Source organism: Macaca nemestrina, chromosome 12 (genome assembly GCF_043159975.1).
Source record: "Macaca nemestrina isolate mMacNem1 chromosome 12, mMacNem.hap1, whole genome shotgun sequence".
Taxonomy (NCBI): Eukaryota; Metazoa; Chordata; class Mammalia; order Primates; family Cercopithecidae; genus Macaca; species Macaca nemestrina.
The window spans coordinates 60,111,420-60,133,933 of NC_092136.1; the positions used below are offsets into that span (position 1 = coordinate 60,111,420).

Genomic DNA, 22,514 nt, shown 5'->3' on the forward strand with positions numbered 1-22,514 from the left:
TACTGCCTTTACGAAGCAGTTAGAGAGATTATCTGAGAGAAGAGGAGATTTAGTATTTGAAAATAACAGAAAATATGAAAAATTGCTTGAAGTGGGTAGAGGAATGAATTAACCAGAGAAAGTTATTGTCATCAATACATGTACTAAGTTCTCATTTTAGGTTAGTGGTTATAAATGTTAATGAAAACAGCATAACCTTTGAGTCTAACTTTCTATAGGAACATTGAATTGCACCTATGCAGGCTTGGATTAAGTATGTCTAGGATGGGTTGTGACACAGTACAATATGTCAGAGTGATAGGGAGCTTGGGAGTTCCTCTATATATTTAATCAATATTTACTTTTATTTTCCTCTAGTTTATAATAGGGTTGGGAGTATATCATACATCTTTTCCATCTCAAATGTACTTTGGTGTATAATAAAAAGAGAGGAATAATTATTTTCCCCCTATCTAACAAATTATGCATTACTTACTGAAAGGACCCTGTAATTAAATTATTTTATGACATATTTATTAATTCTAGATTACTCTGTAAACTTTTGGGTGTTTCTAGCCCGCGGGATATATAAACTATTCAGTTTGCTTTGCCAGTATAATTTTGATTTTTTTTTGTATTTTACAGCATGTTTTAATGACTTTTTAAAAATCATTTTCCTTCTAAACCTTTATCTAGTCTGTTTTATTTGCTTTTTCTAAATTAACTTCAGAAATAATTTACTAAACCTTTCACTACTTATGTTAATATTTACTAAAGTTTGCCTTCATTTGGGATTGGTCGTCTGTATCTCATACATTTTATAAATTAGAAAGTGTTAGCAAATATTTTAACAGCTTTGTTTTCTATTTCTAATTCCTGTGTCTTATCAAACACAATTTCAGGTGAAATTTTCTCAGCTGAGAATTTATTTCATGACATTACCCAGCAACAACTCCACTTCCCCAGTCTTTGAATTCTTCCTCATTTGTTTCCGCAGTTTCCAGATCTGGCAGCACTGGCTGTCTCTGCCCCTCAGCCTCCTCTTCCGCCTGGCCATGGGGGCCAATACCACCCTTCTGACCACTATCTGTATGGAAACCTCTCTGCACCAGCCCCTATACTACCTGCTCAACCTCCTCTCCCTGCTGGACATTGTACTCTGCCTCACCGTCATCCCCAAGGTCCTGGCCATCTTCTGGTTTGACCTCAGGTCAATCAGCTTCCCTGCCTGCTTCCTTCAGAAGTTCATCATGAACAATTTTCTGACTATGGAGTCCTGTACATTCATAATCATGGCCTATGACTGCTATGTGTCCATCTGCAAGCCCCTACAGTACTCATCCATCATCACTGATCAATTTGTCGCTAGGGCTGCCATCTTTGTTGTGGTCAGGAATGGCCTTCTTACTTTGCCTATCCCCATACTTTCTTCTCGATTCAGATACTGTGCAGGACACATCATCAAGAACTGCGTCTGTACTAACGTGTCTGTTTCTAAACTCTCTTGTGATTGCATCAACTTGAATCAGCGCTACCAGTTTGTTACATGTTGGACCCTCCTGGGCTCTGACCTCATCCTTATTGTTCTCTTATTTTTTTTATCTTGAAAACTGTGCTAAGTATCAAGGCCGAGGGTGCTATGGCCAAGGCCTTGAGCACGTGTGGTTCCCACTTCATCCTAATCCTCTTCTTCAGCACAGTCCTGCTGGTTCTGGTCATCACTAACCTGGCCAGGAAGACAATTCCTCTGGATGTCCCCATCCTGCTCAACATCCTGCACCACCTCATTCCCCCAGCTCTGAACCCCATTGTTTATGGTGTGAGAACGAAGGAGATCAAGCAGGGAATCCAGAACCTACTGAGGAGGTTATAAAAAATAAAATGAATGCGACCTGATCTTGAAAACAGAAATTGATATTGGAGAATAATTGTTATGATACATAGAAAATTTAAATTGTTACTGTAAGAGTAAGTTTAGAGTTGACTTTCTTTAGTGTTTCAATTGATTATAGGGCTATCTACTCATTGGCTCCTGCTTTCTGTTTCACTGACTGGAATCTTAGTGTTTTGGCATTCTAGAATTGTTTGGAAGTTTTTCCTGACTTCATCTATGTGAGTACAAATTGACAAGCCATAATCACTGGAGCATAGAATGGTATGGTTTTCAAATAAATGAGAAATATAATTCTAATTATTTTAAATGTTTCTCAATTCCTATATTGTTTAATACATATATATGTGTTAGATGTCTTGGTTTTCCCTGACTCAGCTCAACATGAATAATTTTTTTTTTTGCCATGAATGGATCTCTCATGGACATATAGATGTTGACTCAAGAACTTTGATTCTTATGTAGAGTGAATAACATGTGACATTCACTGCCTCCTCTATCCTTGACAGATCTTGTCGATACTTTTATCTAATGCTACTTATTTGGAGTGCGAATTTCTTATTTTTTTTTCCTAGTGATTTTTACATCTTAAGATGACTCATATTTATGTGTGTGTGTGTGTGTGTGTGTGTGTGTTTTAAGTGAATCTGTGTGACCTTTTTTTAAGATATGTTTTACCAACTTCTGACTTCATACTATCCTACCTGATTTTCCATCATATTTCTGACACCATCTGTATTCCTACCCTTTCCTACTTGTCTTAGACATACAGTTAAACTGTCTTTCTCATCCTACTTTCAGTCCTCTTGTCTCAATCTTCATGTCCTGTCCCTGGGCCAGCATAGCTTCCCATAGGATCCAGACATCTGAATTAGTGAGCTTTTAGAACAAGGATAAGTATGTTTTACACTTTGCAATTTTTATCCTCATCATGCTCTGAAAATGGTGGGACCTATATACTGACCAGTATTTCCTGGGATTAATTGACATTTAGTAGCTAGTCCCCTTTTTGTTTAGTAATATAGCACTTCATAGATATTATTTTTGAATCATTTCAGAGTGTCTCCTAATCTATAATAATCAAATTATTCTTGGAAGACTTATAAGTCAGTTTATCTTTTCTTTTCTTTTTTCTTTTTTTGATGTAGGGAGATAGGGTCTTACTCTATAGCGCAGGCTGGAGTGCAGTGCCACAATATTGGCTCACTGCAACCTCTGTCTCCCAGGTTTAAGTGATTCTCCCACCTCAGCCTCCCAAGTAGCTGGGACTACAGGTGTGCACTACTATGCCTGGTTAGTTTTTTTTTTTTTTTTTTTAGAGACGGGGTTTCACCATGTTGCTGAGGTTGGTCTTGAACTCCTGGGATCAAGACATCCACCCTCCTCAGCCTCCCAGAATGCTGTGATTACAGGTGTGAGTCACCATGCCTGGCCCAATTTATTATTTCTATAGTATTGTATTTCACCAAAACAATAGTTTTGATTTCTATCTTCCCTCCTTCTGAACTTCAAAGACTGATCCCAATCAAAATACAATTGTTTTCACTCTTCTATTTACCTATCATGCAAGTCAGCTCCTAGCTCATTTTTTTCACATTATGCCCCTCCTATATGTTTTTCTTAAAGTCTGTATTCCAGTATCCTCTTCCACATAAAAAACAACACCACTCTTTTCATTTGAAAAACTATGTCCATCTTGTGAGTCTCAGTTTAAACTCTACCTACTCCACAAACCCTTCCTTTATTTACCCCAGTGGAATTAATATGACTTTCTTGAGTCATGTGTATATCTCCCTTTGGTAGTAGATTACAAACTCCTCTGAGTCTGGTGAAGAGTTTTATTCATCTTTTCAACTTTATATATTCTATAGCTTTAATATAATGCTTTACATATTTAGTTGTTTTGGTGAATAAAAGTGAATATTATGTGCACATTATGATTCTTATTTTTTTCTTATTTTCCCTTCTTAGGGAAAGAATCAAATTATTAATATAATGTATTCTCCAAATATACCTACAAAAAACCTTATATAACTCACAGTTCAATGCAATCTTATCTACCATAGAACTTAAGCCTGCTTATTGGGATGAGACTGATTTTTATTTATGTTCCAGGCACACTAATTTGGCCACTGATAAGATGTGTGACTTTTGACTCACCAATCTCAGTATGAGTTCTAATTTTCTCATTTAAGATGAGTAATAATTAATTACCCTCTTACTATTTGATTTTTCTGTTTGCTGGATAAACTGGATGACTTAATTTATAAAACATTTTTTAACCAGAGCCTAAAACATGCTATTAACTTACAAGTGGAAACTCATTTTATTATTTTCTTATGTACATTGATTTCTCAAATGTCTTCTTTTTATTTGGGAGGAAAGTGGAGCAAAATATTGGAATAGGATTCTCCAGTGACCGTTCTCCCATAAGAACATGGGAAATGGATAATTTTTTCCTCCCATAGGAAATGGATAATTTGAATAATTATCTGTGCATTAAATATCTTTACAAGAGCTAAGAAAACCAGGTGAGTGATCACAGCCTCTGGTTATAACATAATGATAAGAAAAGAGACATTGAAGGGGGTAGGAAGGACAATTTTACCTTAAACATGTTATCCATCCCCCAACATCAGGGAACAGTGCAAAGAGAGAGATACTATCTTAGGGAAAGACAGAGAAGTAAGCATTGGACTTTGCTTGGACCTCAATCCTGGGCCATGCCATAGTAAAACCCAGCACCAGACAGACCTACATGCCAATATCTCTAAACTGAACCTCTAGATCTGCCTCAGTGCCAGATGGAAACTCATAGACAAGTATGAGATGGACTTGAATTCTGGCCTGCATCACCACTGGCTGACTATAGCAGCTTTGGACTCCAAATAACCCATAACTACATGCAGATCTCAATGGCCATGAGCTTTGGGTGCACCCCACTGCTGTGCCAGCCTCAGAAGGGATCACTGAATTCTAGCCTGGCCCTATACCAGTCTCAGAAGCCATAGAATTCCAACCCACTGCTGCACTGGCCACAGAAGTCATAGGCTTAGAGTACCCCCAGGTCTTCAATGACTGCAGGGGTTAGGAAACCCCTAAAAACGACAGGTTTAGGAAACACACCAGATGACTGGTTCAAAATTTCTGGACAGGATTATTGTTGAAAAATATTCCCAGACAAAGCAATACTGTGAAGACTGATATAAGTACCTACCTTTTCAATGGGCAGACGTCAACTTATAACCATAAAGGTCAAGAACAATCAGGGAAGCATGACATCACCAAGTGGACAAAGTAAGGTGCTGGCAATTGCCCCTGAAGCGATGGAGATGTATAAATTGAGTGATAGCAAATACAAAACAACTATTTTAAAGAAGCTTAACAAACTTTAATAAAATGCGCAGAAACAATTCAAGTAAATAAGGAAAATAATAACTAACCAAAATAAAAACTATTACAAAGAAATTGAAAGAATAATATAAAAATCAAACAGAAATGCTGAGCTGAATATTACAATGAATAAAATGAAAAATATAATAGAGCATCCACAGCAGAATTGCTGAAGCAGAAGAAAGAATATGTAGACAGAAAGACAGGTTATTGAAAAATACATAGACAGAGGAGAAAAAAAGAACTAAATAGAATAGAGAAAGCTTATGGGATTTAGGGGATAGCATCAAAAGATAAAATGTACAATGCACAAGTTATTGGCATTCAAGAGTGAGTAGAGAAAGATAAGGGAGTAGAAATATTATTTAAAGAAATAATAGCAAAATACTTTCCAAACCCAGGGAAAGATATAAATATCTAGGTTAAAGAAGATCAAGATCACCAATGAGATTCAATACACCTAAGACTACTCCAAGACATATTATAATAAAACTGTCAAAGCTCAGACAAAAAGGGGATCTTGAAAGCAGCAAGAGAAAATAAATAAACAAATAACATATAAAGAAGCTCCAATATGTTTAGCAAGACTTCTCAGCAAAAATCTTACAGGCCAGGAGAAAGCAGAATAATATACTCAGGAGGTGGCACCTAAAATGGCCGAATAGGAACAGCTCCAGCCTCCATCTCCCAGTGTGAGTGACACAGAAGACGGGTGATTTCTGCATTTTCAACTGAGGTACCAGGTTCATCTCACTGGGGAGTGCTGGACAATCGGTACTGGTCAGCTGGTGCAGCCCGACCAGGGAGAGCTAAAGCAGGGTGAGGCATCACCTCACCTGGGAAGCACAAGGGGGAAGGGAATCCCTTTTCCTAGCCAAGGGAAACTGAGACACACAACACCTGGAAAATTGCGTAACTCCCACCCTAATACTGTGTTTTACCAAGGGTCTTAGCAAATGGCACACAAGGAGATTATATCCCACACCAGGCCCAAAGGGCCCTGCCCATGGAGCCTCCCTCATTGCTAGCACAGCTGTCAGAGATCTAACTGCAAGGCGGCAGCGAGGCTGGGGGGGGGGGTGCCCACCATTGCTGAGGCTAATGTAGGTAAACAAAGCCACTGGGGAAGCTCAAACTGGGTGGAGCCCACCGGAGCTCAGGCAGACCTGCCTCCCTCTGTAGACTATTCCTCTGGGGACAGGGCATAGCTAAACAAAAAGCAGCAGAAACCTCAGCAGAGGTAAATGCCCCTGTCTGATAGCTTTGAGGAGAGCAGTGGATCTCCCAGCATGAAGGTTGAGATCTAAGAATGGACAGACTGCCTGCTTAAGTGAGTCCCTGACCCCTGAGTAGCCTAACTGGGAGATACCCTCCACTAGATGCAGACTGACACCTCACATCTCACACGGCAGGGTACACCCCTGAGACGAAGCTTCCAGAGCAAGAATCAGAGAGAGCAACACTCTCTGTTCAACAATATTCTATCTTCTGCAGCCTCCGCTGCTGATACTCAGGCAAACAGGGTCTGGAGTGAACCTCAAGCAAACCCTAACAGACCTACAGCTGAGGGTCCTGACTGTTAGAAGGAAAACTAACAAACAGAAAGGACACCCACACCAAAACCCCATCAATACATCACCATCATCAAAGACCAAAGGCAGATAAAACCACGAAGATGGGGGAAAAAGCAGTGCAGAAAAGCTGGAAATTCAAAAAATCAGAGTGCATCTCCCCCGAAATTAAGGCAATAATTAATAAGTCTACCAACCAAAAAAAGTCCATGACCAGACGAATTCACAGCTGAATTCTACCAGAGGTACAAGGAGGAGTTGGTACCATTCCTTCTGAAACTATTCCAATCAATAGGAAAAGAGGGAATCCTCCCTAACTCATTTTATGAGGCCAACATCATCCTGATACCAAAGCCTGGCAGAGACACAACAAAAAAAGAGAATTTTAGACCAATATCCCTGATGAACATCGATGCAAAAATCCTCAATAAAATACTAGCAAACCGGATTCAGCAGCACATCAAAAAGCTTATCCACCATGATCAAGTGGGCTTCATCCCTGGGATGCAAGGCTGGTTCAACATTCACAAATCAATAAACATAATCCAGCATATAAACAGAACCAAAGACAAAAACCACGTGATTATCTCAATAGATGCAGAAAAGACTTTTGACAAAATTCAACAGCCTTCATGCTAAAAACGCTCAATAAATTTGGTATTGATGGAACATACCTCAAAATAATAAGAGCTATTTATGACAAACCCACAGACAATATCATACTGAATGGGCAAAAACTGGAAAAATTCCCTTTGAAAACTGGCACAAGACAGGGATGCCCTCTCTCAGCACTCCTATTCAACATAGTGTCGGAAGTTCTGGCTAGGGCAATCAGGCAAGAGAAAGAAATCAAGGGTACTCAGTTAGGAAAAGAAGAAGTCAAATTGTCCCTCTTTGCAGATGACATGATTGTATATTTAGAAAACCCCATTGTCTCAGCCCAAAATCTCCTTAAGCTGATAAGCAACTTCAGCGAAGTCTCAGGATACAAAATTAATGTGCAAAAATCACAAGCATTCTTATACACCAGTAACAGACAAACAGAGAGCCAAATCATGAATTAACTTCCATTCACAATCACTTCAAAGAGAATAAAATAACTAGGAATCCAACTTACAAGGGATGTAAAGGACCTCTTCAAGGAGAACTACAAACCACTGCTCAGTGAAATAAAAGAGGACACAAACAAATGGAAGAACATACCATGCTCATGGATAGGAAAAATCAATATCATGAAAATGGCCATACTGCCCAAGGTAATTTATAGATTCAATGCCATCCCCATCAGGCTACCAATGAGTTTCTTCACAGAATTGGAAAAAACTGCTTTAAAGTTCATATGGAACCAAAAAAGAGCCCGCATCGCCAAGACAATCCTAAGTCAAAAGAACAAAGCTGGAGGCATCACGCTACCTGACTTCAAACTATACTACAAGGCTACAGTAACCAAAACAGCATGGTACTGGTACCAAAACAGAGATATAGACCAATGGAACAGAACAGAGTCCTCAGAAATAATACCACACATCTACAGCCATCTGATCTTTGACAAACCTGAGAGAAACAAGAAATGGAGAAAGGATTCCCTATTTAATAAATGGTGCTGGGAAAATTGGTTAGCCATAAGTAGAAAGCTGAAACTGGATCCTTTCCTTACTCCTTATACGAAAATTAATTCAAGATGGATTAGAGACTTAAATGTTAGACCTAATACCATAAAAATCCTAGAAGAAAACCTAGGTAGTACCATTCAGGACATAGGCATGGGCAAAGACTTCATGTCTAAAACACCAAAAGCAACAGCAGCAAAAGCCAAAATTGACAAATGGGATCTCTTTAAACTAAAGAGCTTCTGCACAGCAAAAGAAACTCCCATCAGAGTGAACAGGCAACCTACAGAATGGGAGAAAATTTTTGCAATCTACTCATCTGACAAAGGGCTAATATCCATTATCATTTAACCCTTTTCCCTGGCATTTTGTTAGGTACCAGTATCACAAAATTTAATAAGAAACTGTCCTTACTTTTACAAAAATAAACCTATAACCACTCTGGGAGATGTTGGGTGTAGTAAGAATGAAAGATATTAGCAATGTCAGAGATATACACAAATTATTAGGAGGCTGCAGAGGAGAGTTGACTGTGACACAGGAGATAGGCTGGAAAAAAACTATTATAAATAGAGTGATGTGGTACCCACATTTACATTAAAGGTAAAGGATTCTAAGATTCCCCTCCCCTGCATTGTGAAAGACAGCCCATAGATAGAACATATGTAGCTTGGCAAAGGTGAAGGTCAGGTCTTTTGGGGGCTCTTCAAATCATGCAGTTTTATTGTGCATATTTCTGTTTACTGGGACAGAGGTTTCTGTTCAGATGTTATTTTGTGAGTTTAAAAATTTAAAAATTCCTTTTCGTCGCTTCTTGGCCTTTTGGCTAAGATCAAGTGTGTGAAATTCCTGTTCATCAAATGTTTAAGAAATGTCCTGTTTCTCCCACTTTGGCTCACTAATATAACAAAATTACATGGTTATTTTTGCAATTCTTTCTACTTACTGGGAATTGTGCTCTAATGTTTTAGCACTTCTTTCCATTTAGTTATTCAACGTTCTGTAAAATATGTTTCATTATCACCACTTACAAACAAGAGAAGTGATATCTCAAAATCCAGGTTCTTAACCACCCATAATCTTACCTAATATAGAGGTTGGGTTGGCTTAATTTCTAGGGTTCATTCAGACCCAATAAATAATTCTTTGTTTTGTTTTGTTTTGTCTTTTAGATGGAGTCTAGCTCTGTTGCCAGGCTGGAGTGCAGTGGTGCAATCTCTGCTCACTGCAACCTCCGCCTCCCAGGTTCAAGTGATTCTCCTGCCTCAGCCTCCAGAGTAGCTGGGATTGCAGGCATCCGCCACCACACCTAGTTAATTTTGTTTGTTTTTGTGGTTTTAGTAGAGATAGGATTTCACCATATTGGCCAGGATGGTCTCGATCTCCTGACCTGGTGACCTGCCTACCTCAGCCTCCTAAAGTGCTGGGATTACAGGCGTGAGCCACCGTGCCCGGCCAAACCCAATAAATAGTTCTATGTTACATATTTGCCCCATCGATCCTATAAAAAGTAAACAAACTTTACCCAAAATACAATTGATAGTTTTAAGAACTGAATCTGTCAGAGGAGAAAAGGTTTGGGGGTGGGGACAGGGTGACAAAGAAGGAAGTTACAATAAAACTGTGAACTCTAAACTGTATGATATTTTCCTATTGATGGAAACATATTTTTGGAAGAGGTTCAGATAGTATTTTTGTTTTCAGTTGTCCTTCCTATTCCCCAAATGCAGTTCCAGTCCTTGCTCAACTGGGTCCTGTCAGATTCTCCTCATCAGAAAGACCGTGTTAGTAACTGCGGCTGCTGTCAGTGGAGGGAGGACAGGCATTCCCTCCAGGGATCCTCTCTTCACTCCTCTTGATCCTCTGATTCCCCATGTAGTCTGCCAGACATGGCCCTTCACTTTATATACAGAAGAGATTTAGATATTCTTCCAATTCTTTTCTCCTACAAATAATAGGGTATATTAGTAATGACCTTGGTAACTTCAAAATGAATTTTAAACGTACAGTTTTATCTGTGACTCATAATACTTTGAAGTAGGTAAGGTAAGTTGATTATTTTAGCAATTTATCTGTCACATAGGCAAATCAAATTTTGTGGTTTTACATGTCTTCCTACAGTTTGTCAGGGTTCAACTGTGGAGAAATTAAAAGTCTAAATAATTCATTCAGGTCTAAGCCAGTGAAAATAGGAATATGCCTGTGCCCTGTGTCACCATAGTGATGCATAAATTGTCTATGTTATTTGGGATTTTGTTTTATATATTTTGTAGGTTTTTCTTATCCACCCACACTCTCATGCATACACATGCTCTCCTAAGGGCTGTTTTTCAGCAGTCTGGAGCTTCTCCCTCTTCCTTCCTCTTGCAACTCTGACTCCTGCTTCCCAGAGCTCTTAGGCTCCAATTCCCTCCTTATTCCCATTCTGTATTGTGTCTTTTATTGTATTCCTGGTTTTGACTCCTAAGGAACAACCCCTTCACAGTTAAATAAAGATTATAAATTCATTCTCTATGCACTTCATACCTGCCACCCTCCAATCTTACTTTCGCTTTTCTAATATTTTTGCCATTTTCCTTGATAGACTGGCTCAGTGAGAATAAGACATACTGGAATTACAGGAGGTCCTCAAGATAATAACCCTTAGAACAAAACTTCCAGCCTTGAGTTGGTGACTAACGACCCTTCTTCATGCCCTGGGCACTATCTTCATTCACTTCTGCCTTTCCTTCTCTCTTTGCCTTTGAATACATTAGCTTGTAAGTGTGGAACAAAAGCTAGTAAGACCTGCTAAGCCTAGAATTTGGCACAATTGGCCCAACCCTAATTAACTTTACACCCATAGCAAGTACAACTACAGGCTATTAAATTCCACATATTCCCTTTAAACACTATTTTCTGCATTACTTTCTTGTTATTTATTCCTTTGCTTATTGCATCCTCTGATCTTACCTTCTGCAAAATTTTTTCAGGAAAAAATCACAGCCTCTTGATTAGTTGTATTCTCAGGTATTTTATTCTTTTTGTGGCACTTGTAACTGGAATTGCCTCCTTGATTTGGCTCTTAGCTTGAACTTTATTGGTGTGCAGAAATGCTACTCCGTTTTGTACATTGATTTTATATCCTGGATCTTTACTGAAGTCCTTTATCTGTTCTAGGAGCCTTTTGCAGAGTATGAAGGGGACTTAAACTTCAGTAATGTCTTATTTTATTTTTAAAAACCTGAAGCAAATAAGGTGTTTTTTTTTTTTTTAAAGAAAAACCACAGCCCCAAATCTCACCTTTCCAAGTAGCTTTTCTTCTCCGGGGATCACAAAGGACTCCTATAGGGAATTAAATGTTTTGTGCTTGGAAGCAGAAAAAATCTCGAAATGACCTTCGCAGGGTAGAGCCAAATGGAAGATCTGGTGACTCAGGCATGAGTATCGTAGAGAAGCCTAGAGGAAAAAGTACATTTTCTGTTTCTTTAAGAGCTTTGGGATAATTATTTTTACCCTTAAGATGAAATTTCTGAGGATCACATAGGAGGATTATTTTTTTTCCTAACTCACTGACTCTTCCCTTTTCCTTCTATTTTCTCTAACATTTCTGCATGTTTTTCAATCATTCAACAAGCATCGATAAAGTACTCATCCCTAGAAGTAAAGCATCTGGGAACACACTTGCTCCTTTTCTCCTTTCATCATTCTATCTTGGTTTGTAATCAAAACTTGCCAGTGGCACACTAGGGCTTAGGAACTGGAGCTAATGGTCTCCAGTTCCAGCCAGGAATGAGATGAGAAAGCCAGAGAACTTGAAGCTCAAATACTAAAGGAGAGACCATCAGCCTAGGCTTTCCCAGGTTGCAAGATAGGCCCACAGAATAGTACCAAAGAAGCCCTGTTTTAAAAAGTAAAAGAGTTGCCAGGGTTCTATCTTGATAAAATTCAGGCAAGCCTGTAAGATACCTCTCTCAGGTGTAGTTTCAGATATTATTCAGTGCATCCAGTGACAGATAGCTAGCTGCTCTTCTGGGCATAGTTTTCTGTTCTCATCAGAAGTAGATTTTAGCAATTTTGATCAGAAATCTTTTAGACTACTTCCTGACTTCCACTGGTCCTGAGCTGTGGTCTTTGTCTTCAACCTCTGAAGTTACAGAAACTAATGTCATTCTTACTTTATAATTCAGGCATTGTAGGCATATTCTTTGTTTTAAAGTCACTAAATTTCTGTATTCAGAGTTGAAAACTCCAAATTTTCTTAACTTGGCTCCAAAATATGCACTTTTTAGCTCTCATACTTCCTGCTAATATTCTACAGACAAATTGCAACTTTCCTGCATTTCTGCTACCACCAAGCACCCAGAGGATGGCAAAAGAGAGAAGGTCCCAGAGCATATAAGCCTCTTTACCTGAGACAGGTTGCAGTTGTTACCTATTCCCTTTACAGACTACTTCAGCAGTATTGACCCAGGAATGGAAAAGAGCACAGATAGGGACTGAAGACAGAGATCTCTCCAGTCTTCTGGCTAATCTTGGTATAGCCACCTTTAACATCCTCTAGCCAGACTCACAGAAAATGTGAAGCATGGGGTTTGACTCCATTAATATTGGAGCTCTTGTTAGTTCCAGAAGTATCTGGGGCAGTTATAATTGTAGTGCCTCAGAAACTCTGACCTCTGGGAACTTCTTAATCCCTTTTCCCTTGGGACCAAAAGGTCCTCCTGGGATAAACAGGCAGTTAGATGGGAGAAGAAAACGATTTTCTTTCTTCCCATGACAAAGAACCCCTGGTAATCCAGTGCTATATTGACTGCATGTCCTGTAGGCAGTAAGTACATCTCCTGGGTACAGGGATCTGATGTCCACATCCGTCTGTGTTCATATTCACTTGCCTATGCACACTGAACACCTTCTGTGGATCCAATAAGTGAATAGAAATTTTAGTGGGCTTCCTGCTTGTTTTGTTTGATAGGCATTGCCCAAACCATGCTATTGAATGGATTGGTGTTAATCTATCATGGCTTTTATCAAGGTATTATGATAAAAATGCAAGAGAAAACTGAACAAAATCTTACTGAGAAAATGCAATGTGATATTCAGAGAGAAAAGATCTATAATAATTTTTGTTGTGGTGAGAGGTTTAAAAATGGAATTTATAAATAATCCGATGTTAGTTAGGAACCATGTTTTTCCTTTAGGCTTTATTCTCATTTTGAACCTTATATGAATTATTCACACTTATCAACTAATGGAAACAAACATCATAAATTTCTTCAAGGCCGTTCTTTTGTTTTATTTTTTTTTCCTGTATTTTCCAACATTCTTCCTATTTCTCTTCCCTTTAGAAAAGTGAAAACTCCAGTGGATTTAAAATATATCTTTCTAATTAATTTTTGGTATGCTTATACAGGGCTATATTTATTTATGGAAAAATTCATTTAAAACTGAATTTATACAAATGTCACTGGGTTATAAATCTAATGTTATTCTTTTTTATCAATGCTGTATCTTAAAATTTATACATGTTGCTCTGTATAAGTTAACTTTATTATTTTTGACTGCTGTTCACTACTGAGGAAAGATCATTTGAGAATTTTACCCAATGCCTGTGAATTATGATGCTTTCCTTTCTGGACAGTGGAAACAGATACTATTTCAGGCCCTGTGAGATGATTGGATACTGCTCTCACTAATTCTTTTAGGTGCCCTCCTCCCTTCCTCCACCTTGGGTAGTGTCCTCATCTGCATATATTCTTTCATTACTTGAGGAAGATCGTCTGTAGGTTTTCAGGCTTCTGTCTGTGTGCAGCTTTCTTTTCTCCAGTATTCTTTCTTGAGAGCTTTAGCAGCTTTTGTCTTTGTGTACTCCAATTACATCTCCTCAACTTAGGGACCGCACTGAGTTTCATTTGGTCTATCTTTCTTCCCTGCACTGCAGCCTGAAAACTCTTTCAAGACAGAAAACTGGGGCAGTTGTAGGGCCTGCCTCATTTGTTTCACATATTTCAGGGATTACTGTCCTTACTTTCCTGATATCTAGTGTCTTGAAACTCGTTGTTTACTATATTTTATTCCAATTTTGGTTTGTTTCATCTTAGGTCAGTTAAGAAAGCAAATTCAGTCCCTTTCATCACATCTTGGCTAGAAGCTGAATAATATGATAATTTTTAGAGTAATTTGATTCACCTCTCATCAGTATTTGTTGTAGCTGATCTCAAAAGATGCCCACCCCCAATGCAGCATGCTAGTGAAGAATCAATACTTTGTATGAGCCCCTTATTTTCAATCTGAGATGAGTGTTAGATTCACTTTTGATTGAAAGAATGTGTTGGAAGTGAAACTGCTTGAATTCTGAGACAATATATTAAGAGGCCTTGTAGCTGCTACCAGGATCTCACAGTTAAGTTGTTTATGGGAATAACTGACTGCACTGAGACAGTTTTGCTGTGATGAAGCCCACATTAGCTATATGGAAAAAACTCATAAACAGAGGCCTATGCTCAGTCATGCTCTGATGTTTGAACCATCTCAACACAGGGGACAGGCATGTGAATAAAAAAGTCATATTAGACATCCCAGCTGCAATACATGTCACACGAGGAAGAACCAAGAAATTCAGCTAACAGCTACATGGTACAGCCTAGCTGTCATGGTCACATCCAATTACTCAATCCATCCCAGTTCATGATCCAGTCATTGTTGTGCGGAAAAGATTACCCCACTGTTTCCTGTCTGAATTCGCAATGCAAAAATTCATTAGCATAATAAATGCTTATTTAGATGACACTAATAGATAACCAGAATAGAAATCAACAGTCAATCCCTCTTAGACCTGGGAAAGTAGGGCCCTGGCCCTGGTGTCTGACACATTATGGGACCCAAGAGTTGGAGGATTTAGCTTATCAGAGAAGCAAGAAATTATTAAGACTGAAATGGAAACATATGGAATGAAAATAGTTATGAAAGACTTGCACGAAGAAGTTGCATAATTTCTATTGAATAGGATTTGACAATGTTGGAGTATACCTAAATTAAGCCAATTGGTTGTCTTGGATTTGATGGAATCGTTCTGAAATCGAACAGCCCTCATTCCTACTATATGATATGGGCATCTGACCCAGAGAAGACCGGGTCTCCTAGGCTGTGAAGGAAAGAGCAGGTGTGTAAGACTGTGAGCCAGGGGACCCAGAGAATCCCAAGAACACCTGAGCAGGGAAAGGAATAGGATATAGCCTTCTCACAGTGACCACTTCAAGTTAGATGCTGAAAGGGCCAAATGCCACTTAGTGGTGTGCAGTGAAGTGTAAATCTGTCTTGTTCTCCAAATGAGTCATTGGGACTAGGCCAAGACTGCCTCCCAAGAGAGGCAGGACCATGTACCTAAGTTCCAGTCATGTGAGATATCTCAGGGATACCTGGGGCCACGTAGATATCAGGTCTGGAATGGTGGGATCAGCAGCCCAGGTGATCTCAACCTGACCTCATCACCCTCATTTCATCCACCTCCCACGCAATCTGGTCTAAGGCACTCAGAAATGTATTTCTGAAGCTCGTTCCCACAACCTGCCTGCATGATTAAGACATGGTCTGACCCCGTCCCTGTTTGATGTTGCTCTCAGTCTATACCTTGGACACATTCCTTAACCACAATGCATTCATAAAATTTGATCAGAGAGACCATACCTCATAAGTGTGTCCTGTGTCTAGAATGGAATATGCTATCAATCAATGCGGCCAGTAATTATTCATCACCAGGAGAAAGAAATTCCTGGCCTTCACTCTGTTGGACTCCAGCCCCGTGTACCAAGACATCACCTGTGCACTGTGGCTGGTCTCTGTGCTGAAGGCACCTGAATCACAGGAACTAAAGGTAGGGAGAAAGAGAAGGAAAGATGGACAAAATCTGTGCAATTGAAGAAGAAACCTAAGACCGCCGAAGATGAGAACAGCGTTGTTAGACTCCTGGCAGACTCGAGAGCCCGAGAATAACAAACCGGTCACCAGGGCCCAGCGGCGTAGGCTCGGGGCTGTTCTCCTTCGCTGCAACTGAGGTCCAGGGCAGGACAGGGCGCTCGCTGGTTACCATGGACACGGCGAGCGGATGCACACCAATCAGAAGACAGCGTTCCTCGCTCCTTTAAATACGCCTCACCCAAAGCAACCTCCTCCATTCTGCTGGAACACAAACGCGCTTCTACGTTTCTGTGGAGGAACTTGATTGGTCCTGTAAACCTTGTCCCGCTGGACAAAGACTTGCGAAGGAAAACGAAGTGCCACCAGGACTCCGTGGCCCTCCCTGCCTCCCTCTCCTTTTTCCCTCCATGGCAGTGAAGCTGTGGACGCTTCTCTTCAGGACGGTGAGGTCCAGATGAGTGAGACGCCACATACCGGCAGAGTCCCGGAAGGGTCACCCCAGTAAAAGAGTGGGAAATCCAAGGAAAAGGAATGCAATGGAAGAAACTAAAGAGACTAGGATTAAGAGGATCAAAAGGCAAAAGAGAATAGGGAGACATGAAGGCGAAATGAGGAGAGAGCCCACTGCGAGCAATGCCTCCAATCCCCTCTGCAGCAGCAAAAGCAGAGGGAGAGCTGGAGGAGTCTTGAACCCCTAAATCCATAGTCCGTGTTGCTTTGAAGGAACCTCCAGGGCCATCTTGGAAGAATGTGTGCAGAGCAGCAGGCTCGTTTCAAAGCAGGACTCCACCCCGTTGAGCACACAGCCTTTCAGCAAACTGTTTCACCTATAGGACTCTCCCTTCCGCTCCAGGTGCTCTTTTAGGATGCAAACCTTTCCCATTCCAAATTTGGAATAAATTAGCAACACACTGCTATTTTCAGTTTTCTGTACAAACTTGAAAATTCTGAATGCAGAAAAACTTAAGAAATGAATTAAGGAATGAAAATAATTACAATTTAATTGGTGGACTTTGATAAAATTAAGATAATCTGCCATTGTTGTATGCAACATCATTGCAATATTTAGATATGATATGTAAAGTTCATTTATTTCCAAATTACAGTAATTGGTTTAAGATTTTAGTGACAATTCTAGTTACTACTACTTCAGCGGAATGAAGTTTTCTAAATTTAAGTCAAGAAAAAAATTCTACCTTAAGACTAAAATGATTCAAGAAGAGCTTATCTAATTTGGCATTAATGTCAACAGAATATTTAGCATGTAAAAATCAGGATTTCAGTAACAATGATTTTGTGGAAATAAAAGTAGTAAAACTACATTTTTCTGAATAAACATAATTAATGATTTTATATGTCTTTTTTGGGCAGTTTTTACATTTATTTAAACAGAAAACGTGCACACGAGCTGTCTACTCATTTTCTTCACTGCGCAGCCTGGCATTGGGATTGGCGACTCTGATGGCCAGTTGGGCAGCTCTTTCCACGAAGGCTTTGCGGTTCTTGGAGGAAACATTGTGAGCAATCTTGGCACAGTAAGATTTATTGCACATCAGCAGCACTTCCAGCTCCTTGACGTTGTGGACGAGGAACTCCCGGAAGCCAATGGGCAGCATGTGCTTTGTTTTTTTGTTGCTCCCATAACCAATGTTGGGCATCAAGATCTGGCCCTTGAGTCTTCTACCAACCCTGTTGTCAACACCTCTGGGTTTCCACCAGTTATGCTTAATTTTGACATATCGGTCTGACTGGTGCTGGATGAACTTCTTGGTTCTCTTTTTGACGATCTTGGGCTTCACAAGGGGTCTCAGGGCGGCCATGATGCCGAGGAGGAGATGGCTGCCACCTCCGTAGGCAGCGCCGAGGAAATTATATCTCATTTTATGTGTTGGATCCACTGTTTATGAATAGAACCTCCTGACATACGTAATCTTACATATAAAATAAATATTCTGTTTTGTAATTCAAATTTTAGCCTTACCACTCGAGTATTTTATATTAATGAGTTTATCCTAACATGGTACATTGCAACACGGCCTATTGCCATGAAATTCACAAGTTTTCTATTTTGAATCCAAGAACAAATGAAAATGTCTTTTCAGACATTTGTTTTATTGTCGACTGTTATGGAAGATACCGGTGAGCATGCTATTGTATGAATCTTTAGAGAGACTGTGATCAACATTCAAAGACTTTGGGAATGCAGTGATTATGGACTAAAGAGTATATGTGGTCAAGTGAAAAGTAAATTTAGCATGTCCAGAAAATGAATTATTGTTCACATTTTCCTGCATATTCTGATCAAGAATTGCATTTGAGTTCACCATCAACTGAGAAGGGTAAGAATCTTGGAGGGTGAAGAGAAGCCAGCATCTGTGGGCAACGGATATAATGGATATGGATGGATGGATATAATGCGCTGTCATGAGTAATGCTGAAGTTAGTATTAAATAAATGCTACTAAGGAATTGTGGAGGCAAGATCTGTATAATTTCCTCAAAACATGTTCCAAAGGGTCATAGTATTGTGAGTAATAGCAGCATTGCTTCAATTTTCTTGAGGTGGAAAATATAGAATTAACTAGGAATGGCACATTTGACAATATAAAAGAATGAACAAATGCTACCTGTATTGAACTGGAAGAAATGGCACCTTGAGACTGCAAAGAATCTTTATGTAAACTGATTGGACAATATATACATATATAAGGACTTTTCTCTAACTGTTATTCTAACTTTTTAATGATAAGCCTATATACATTTTATAATAGGCTTATAAATATTAAAATGCATTTTAAACATTATTTATATTGACAAGGATTTTTCAAACTCCATAAGTGGCCTTTAATGCAGTTGAACGTGCCCTCTTAATACATCATAGTGCATTTTGAACTGATTTGTTCTGTGACTCTTTTGTTTCTGCCTCTCTTCCCCTGACCACTACTTCTGTTGTTTTCTCTCCATGCTACTCTCCCTACACCAGAAGTTAAGGATAATGTAGGGGCTCCTCAGGGGTTTTTGGTAGGTTTCCTTCTCTTCTTACTCTGTTCTTTTCCTGGGCCATCCCTTCTACTTCCATTGCTTCACTTATAATCCGTAATCAATTCCCATATTCATATCTTATTTGAGGGCCAAATCTGTAAGTCCAAAAATCAATAACCATGATAAAATTAGCCTACACCATTTTGTTATAAGACCAACAGGTTTGTATGTCCACTGTTTAGTAACAGAACCATTACACTCAGATAGCAGGAATGCAGCAGAGATAGGATTTATTGATCATAGAGTGTCAAGCAAGGATATGGGAGAAGACGCTGAAATCCATCTCCCTGAGGGGTTCTGGGGAAGAATTTTTAAGGGGATGGAGGGTGACGGGATGGAAAATCAGAGTTGTTTACGTTCAGGGCAAGGAGAATGAAGTCATCTGGATGAGGAAACTGCAGACAACAAACAACTATGAGGCAGCAGGTCAGAGAGCAATCTGACTTAATAATCAATGCTGAAAGTGCTGCAAGCTTGGTTTATTTTTGTTTATCTATCTCCCGTCTTCCCTGATTAATTTTATACAGTTTATAGAAGTGATTCTCATTTCTTTTATCAAATTTTCAACTTTGCCACATTATATACTCATTTTTTTTTCATGCTTTAATGCCTTTAGTTTTCCGCCCCCCTTAATATTTATAGATGTTATCTTCAGGAGTATCAGGTCTGTCTGGATGTTACTTAACCATGCCAGAAATGGAAAACTGTCTGATACTAGTACAAGCACTCGAGGTTTCTTATGATTTAGTTTGCTTTGTATACTTTTTTCCATTCTTATAGTTTTTATTCTGTGTTATATTTATATATATTCTGTGTTATATTTAAAGTGAATTTCTTCTGAACAGCATATAGGACAGACTTGCTTTTTTTTGAAAAAAAAATTCATCTATTTCTTCCATTCATTTAGACTTAGGTTTCTCAGCCAGAGCACTGTAAACATTTGGACTAGACACTTCTTTGTTGCTGCAGCTGGGAGTAGAGTGCTATTCTGTACATTGTAGGATTCATTTTTTTTAATTATTATACCTTAAGTTCTAGGGTACATGTGCACAACGTGCAGGTTTGTTACATAGGTATACATGTGCCATGTTGGTTTGCTGCACCCATCAACTCATCATTTATGTTAGGTATTTCTCCTAATGCTATCCCTCCCCTAGCCCCCCACCCTCCAACTGGCCCCAGTGTGTGATGTTCCCCACCCTTTGTCCAAGTGTTCTCATTGTTCAGTTCCCACTTATGAGTGAGAACATGCGGTGTTTGGGTTTCTATCCTTGTGATAGTTTACTGAGAATGATGGTTTCCAGCTTCATCCATGTCCCTACAAAGGACATGAACTCATCCTTTTTATGGCTTCATAGTATTCCATGGTGTATATGTGTCTCATTTTCTAGTCCAGTCTATCATTGATGGACATTTGGGTTGGTTCCAAGTCTTTGCTATTGTGAATAGTGCTGCAATAAACATATGTGTACGTGTGTCTTTATAGTAGTATGATTTCTAATCCTTGAGTATATACTCAGTAATGGGATCGCTGGGTGAAAGGGTATTTCTAGTTCTAGATCCTTGAGGAATCTCCACACTGTCTTCCACAATGCTTAAACTAATTTACACTCCCACCAACAGTGTAAAAGCATTCCTATTTCTCCACATCCTCTCCAGCATCTGTTGTTTCTTGACTTTTTGATGATCACCACAGTAACTGGTGTGAGATGGTATCTCATTGTGGTTTTGATTTGCATTTCTCTGATGATCAGTGATGATGAGCATTTTTTCATGTGTCTGCTGACTGCATACATGTCATCTTTTGAGAAGTGTCTGTTCATATTCTTTGCCCACTTTTTGGTGGGACTGTTTGCTTTTTTTTCTTGTAAATTTGTTTAAGTTCTTTGTAGATTCTTGATATTAGCCCTTTGTCAGATGCAAAAATTTTCTCCCATTCTGTAGATTGCCTGTTCACTCTGATGCTAGTTTATTTTGCTGTGCAGAAGCTCTTTAGTTTAATTAGATCCCATTTGTCAATTTTTGCTTTTGTTGCCATTGCTTTTGGTGTTTTAGTCATGAAGTCTTTACTCATGCCTATGTGCTGAGTGGTGTTGCCTAGGTTTTCTTCCAGGGTTTTTATGGTTTTAGGTCTTACGTTTAAGTCTTTAATTCACCTTGAGTTAATTTTTGCATAAGGCATAGGGAGGAGTTCAGTTTCAGTTTTCTGGTTATGGCTAGCCAGTTTTCCCAATACCATTTATTCAATATGGCATCCTTTCCCCATTGCTTGTTTTTGTCAGGTTTGTCAAAGATCAGATGGTTGTAGATGTGTAGTGTTATTTCTGAGGCCTCTGTACTGTTCTATTGGTCTATATATCTGTTTTGGTATCAGTATCATGCTGTTTTAATTACTGTAGCCTTGTAGTATAGTTTAAAGTCAGTTAGCATGATTCCTCCAGCTTCACTCTTTTTGCTTAGAACTGTCTTGTCTATACAGGCTCTTTTCTTGGCTCCATATGAAATTTAAAGTAGATTTTTCTAATTCTGTGAAGAAAGTCAATGGTAGCTTGATGGGGATAGCATTGAATCTATAAATTACTTAGGGCAGTATGGCCATTTTCACAATGTTGATTCTTCCTATCCATGAGTATGGAATATTTTTCCATTTGTTTGTGTCCTCTCTTATTTCCTTGAGCAGTGGTTTGTAGTTGTCCTTGAAGAGGTCCTTTACATCCCTTATAAGTTGTATTCTTAGGCATTTTATTCTCTTTGTTGCAGTTGTGATTGAGACTTCACTCATGATTTGGCTCTCTGTTTGTCTATTCTTGGTATATAGGAATGCTTGTGATTTTTGCACATTAATTTTGTATCCTGAGATTTGCTGAAGTTGCTTATCAGCTTAAGGAGATTTTGGGCTGAGATGATGGGGTTTTGTAAATACACAATCATGTCACCTGCAAACAGAGAAAATTTGACTTCCTCTCTTCGTATATGAATTCCCTTTATTTCTTTCTCTTGCCTGATTGCCCTGGCCGGAACATCCAATACTATGTTGAATAAAAGTGGTGAGAGAGAGCATCCTTATCTTTTGAAAGTTTTAAAAGGGAATGCTTCCAGATTTTGCCCATTCAGTATGATATTGGCTGTGGGT

General features: G+C 39.1%; 2 protein-coding genes and 1 long non-coding RNA gene across 4 annotated transcripts; 1 reads left to right on the forward strand and 2 right to left on the reverse strand.

Moving 5' to 3' along the window:
- The first annotated feature begins 911 nt into the window (after nt 1-911).
- On the forward strand, nt 912-1,852 carry LOC105488670 (olfactory receptor 56A5). Its single transcript, XM_011752947.1, is given in 2 exon segments — nt 912-1,572; nt 1,575-1,852. Coding segments are annotated over 2 exon segments (939 nt in total).
- An 8,144-nt stretch (nt 1,853-9,996) lies between these two features.
- On the reverse strand, nt 9,997-16,474 carry LOC105488669 (uncharacterized). 2 transcript variants are annotated; one of them, XR_011610326.1, is made up of 3 exons: nt 16,242-16,474; nt 11,727-11,882; nt 9,997-10,389 (listed from the first exon to the last, which is right to left on the reverse strand). It is a non-coding gene; the product is annotated as an uncharacterized lncRNA (long non-coding RNA). The 2 variants fall into 2 exon arrangements; XR_011610325.1 differs by having other exon boundaries at nt 16,110-16,474.
- Nucleotides 16,475-17,752: 1,278 nt separating this feature from the next.
- LOC105488668 (large ribosomal subunit protein eL32-like) lies at nt 17,753-18,387 on the reverse strand. Its single transcript, XM_071073948.1, has one exon. It carries the CDS (start codon nt 18,218-18,220, stop codon nt 17,753-17,755), a length of 468 nt encoding a protein of 155 aa, XP_070930049.1. The 5' UTR covers nt 18,221-18,387.
- Between the last annotated feature and the right edge of the window lie 4,127 nt (nt 18,388-22,514).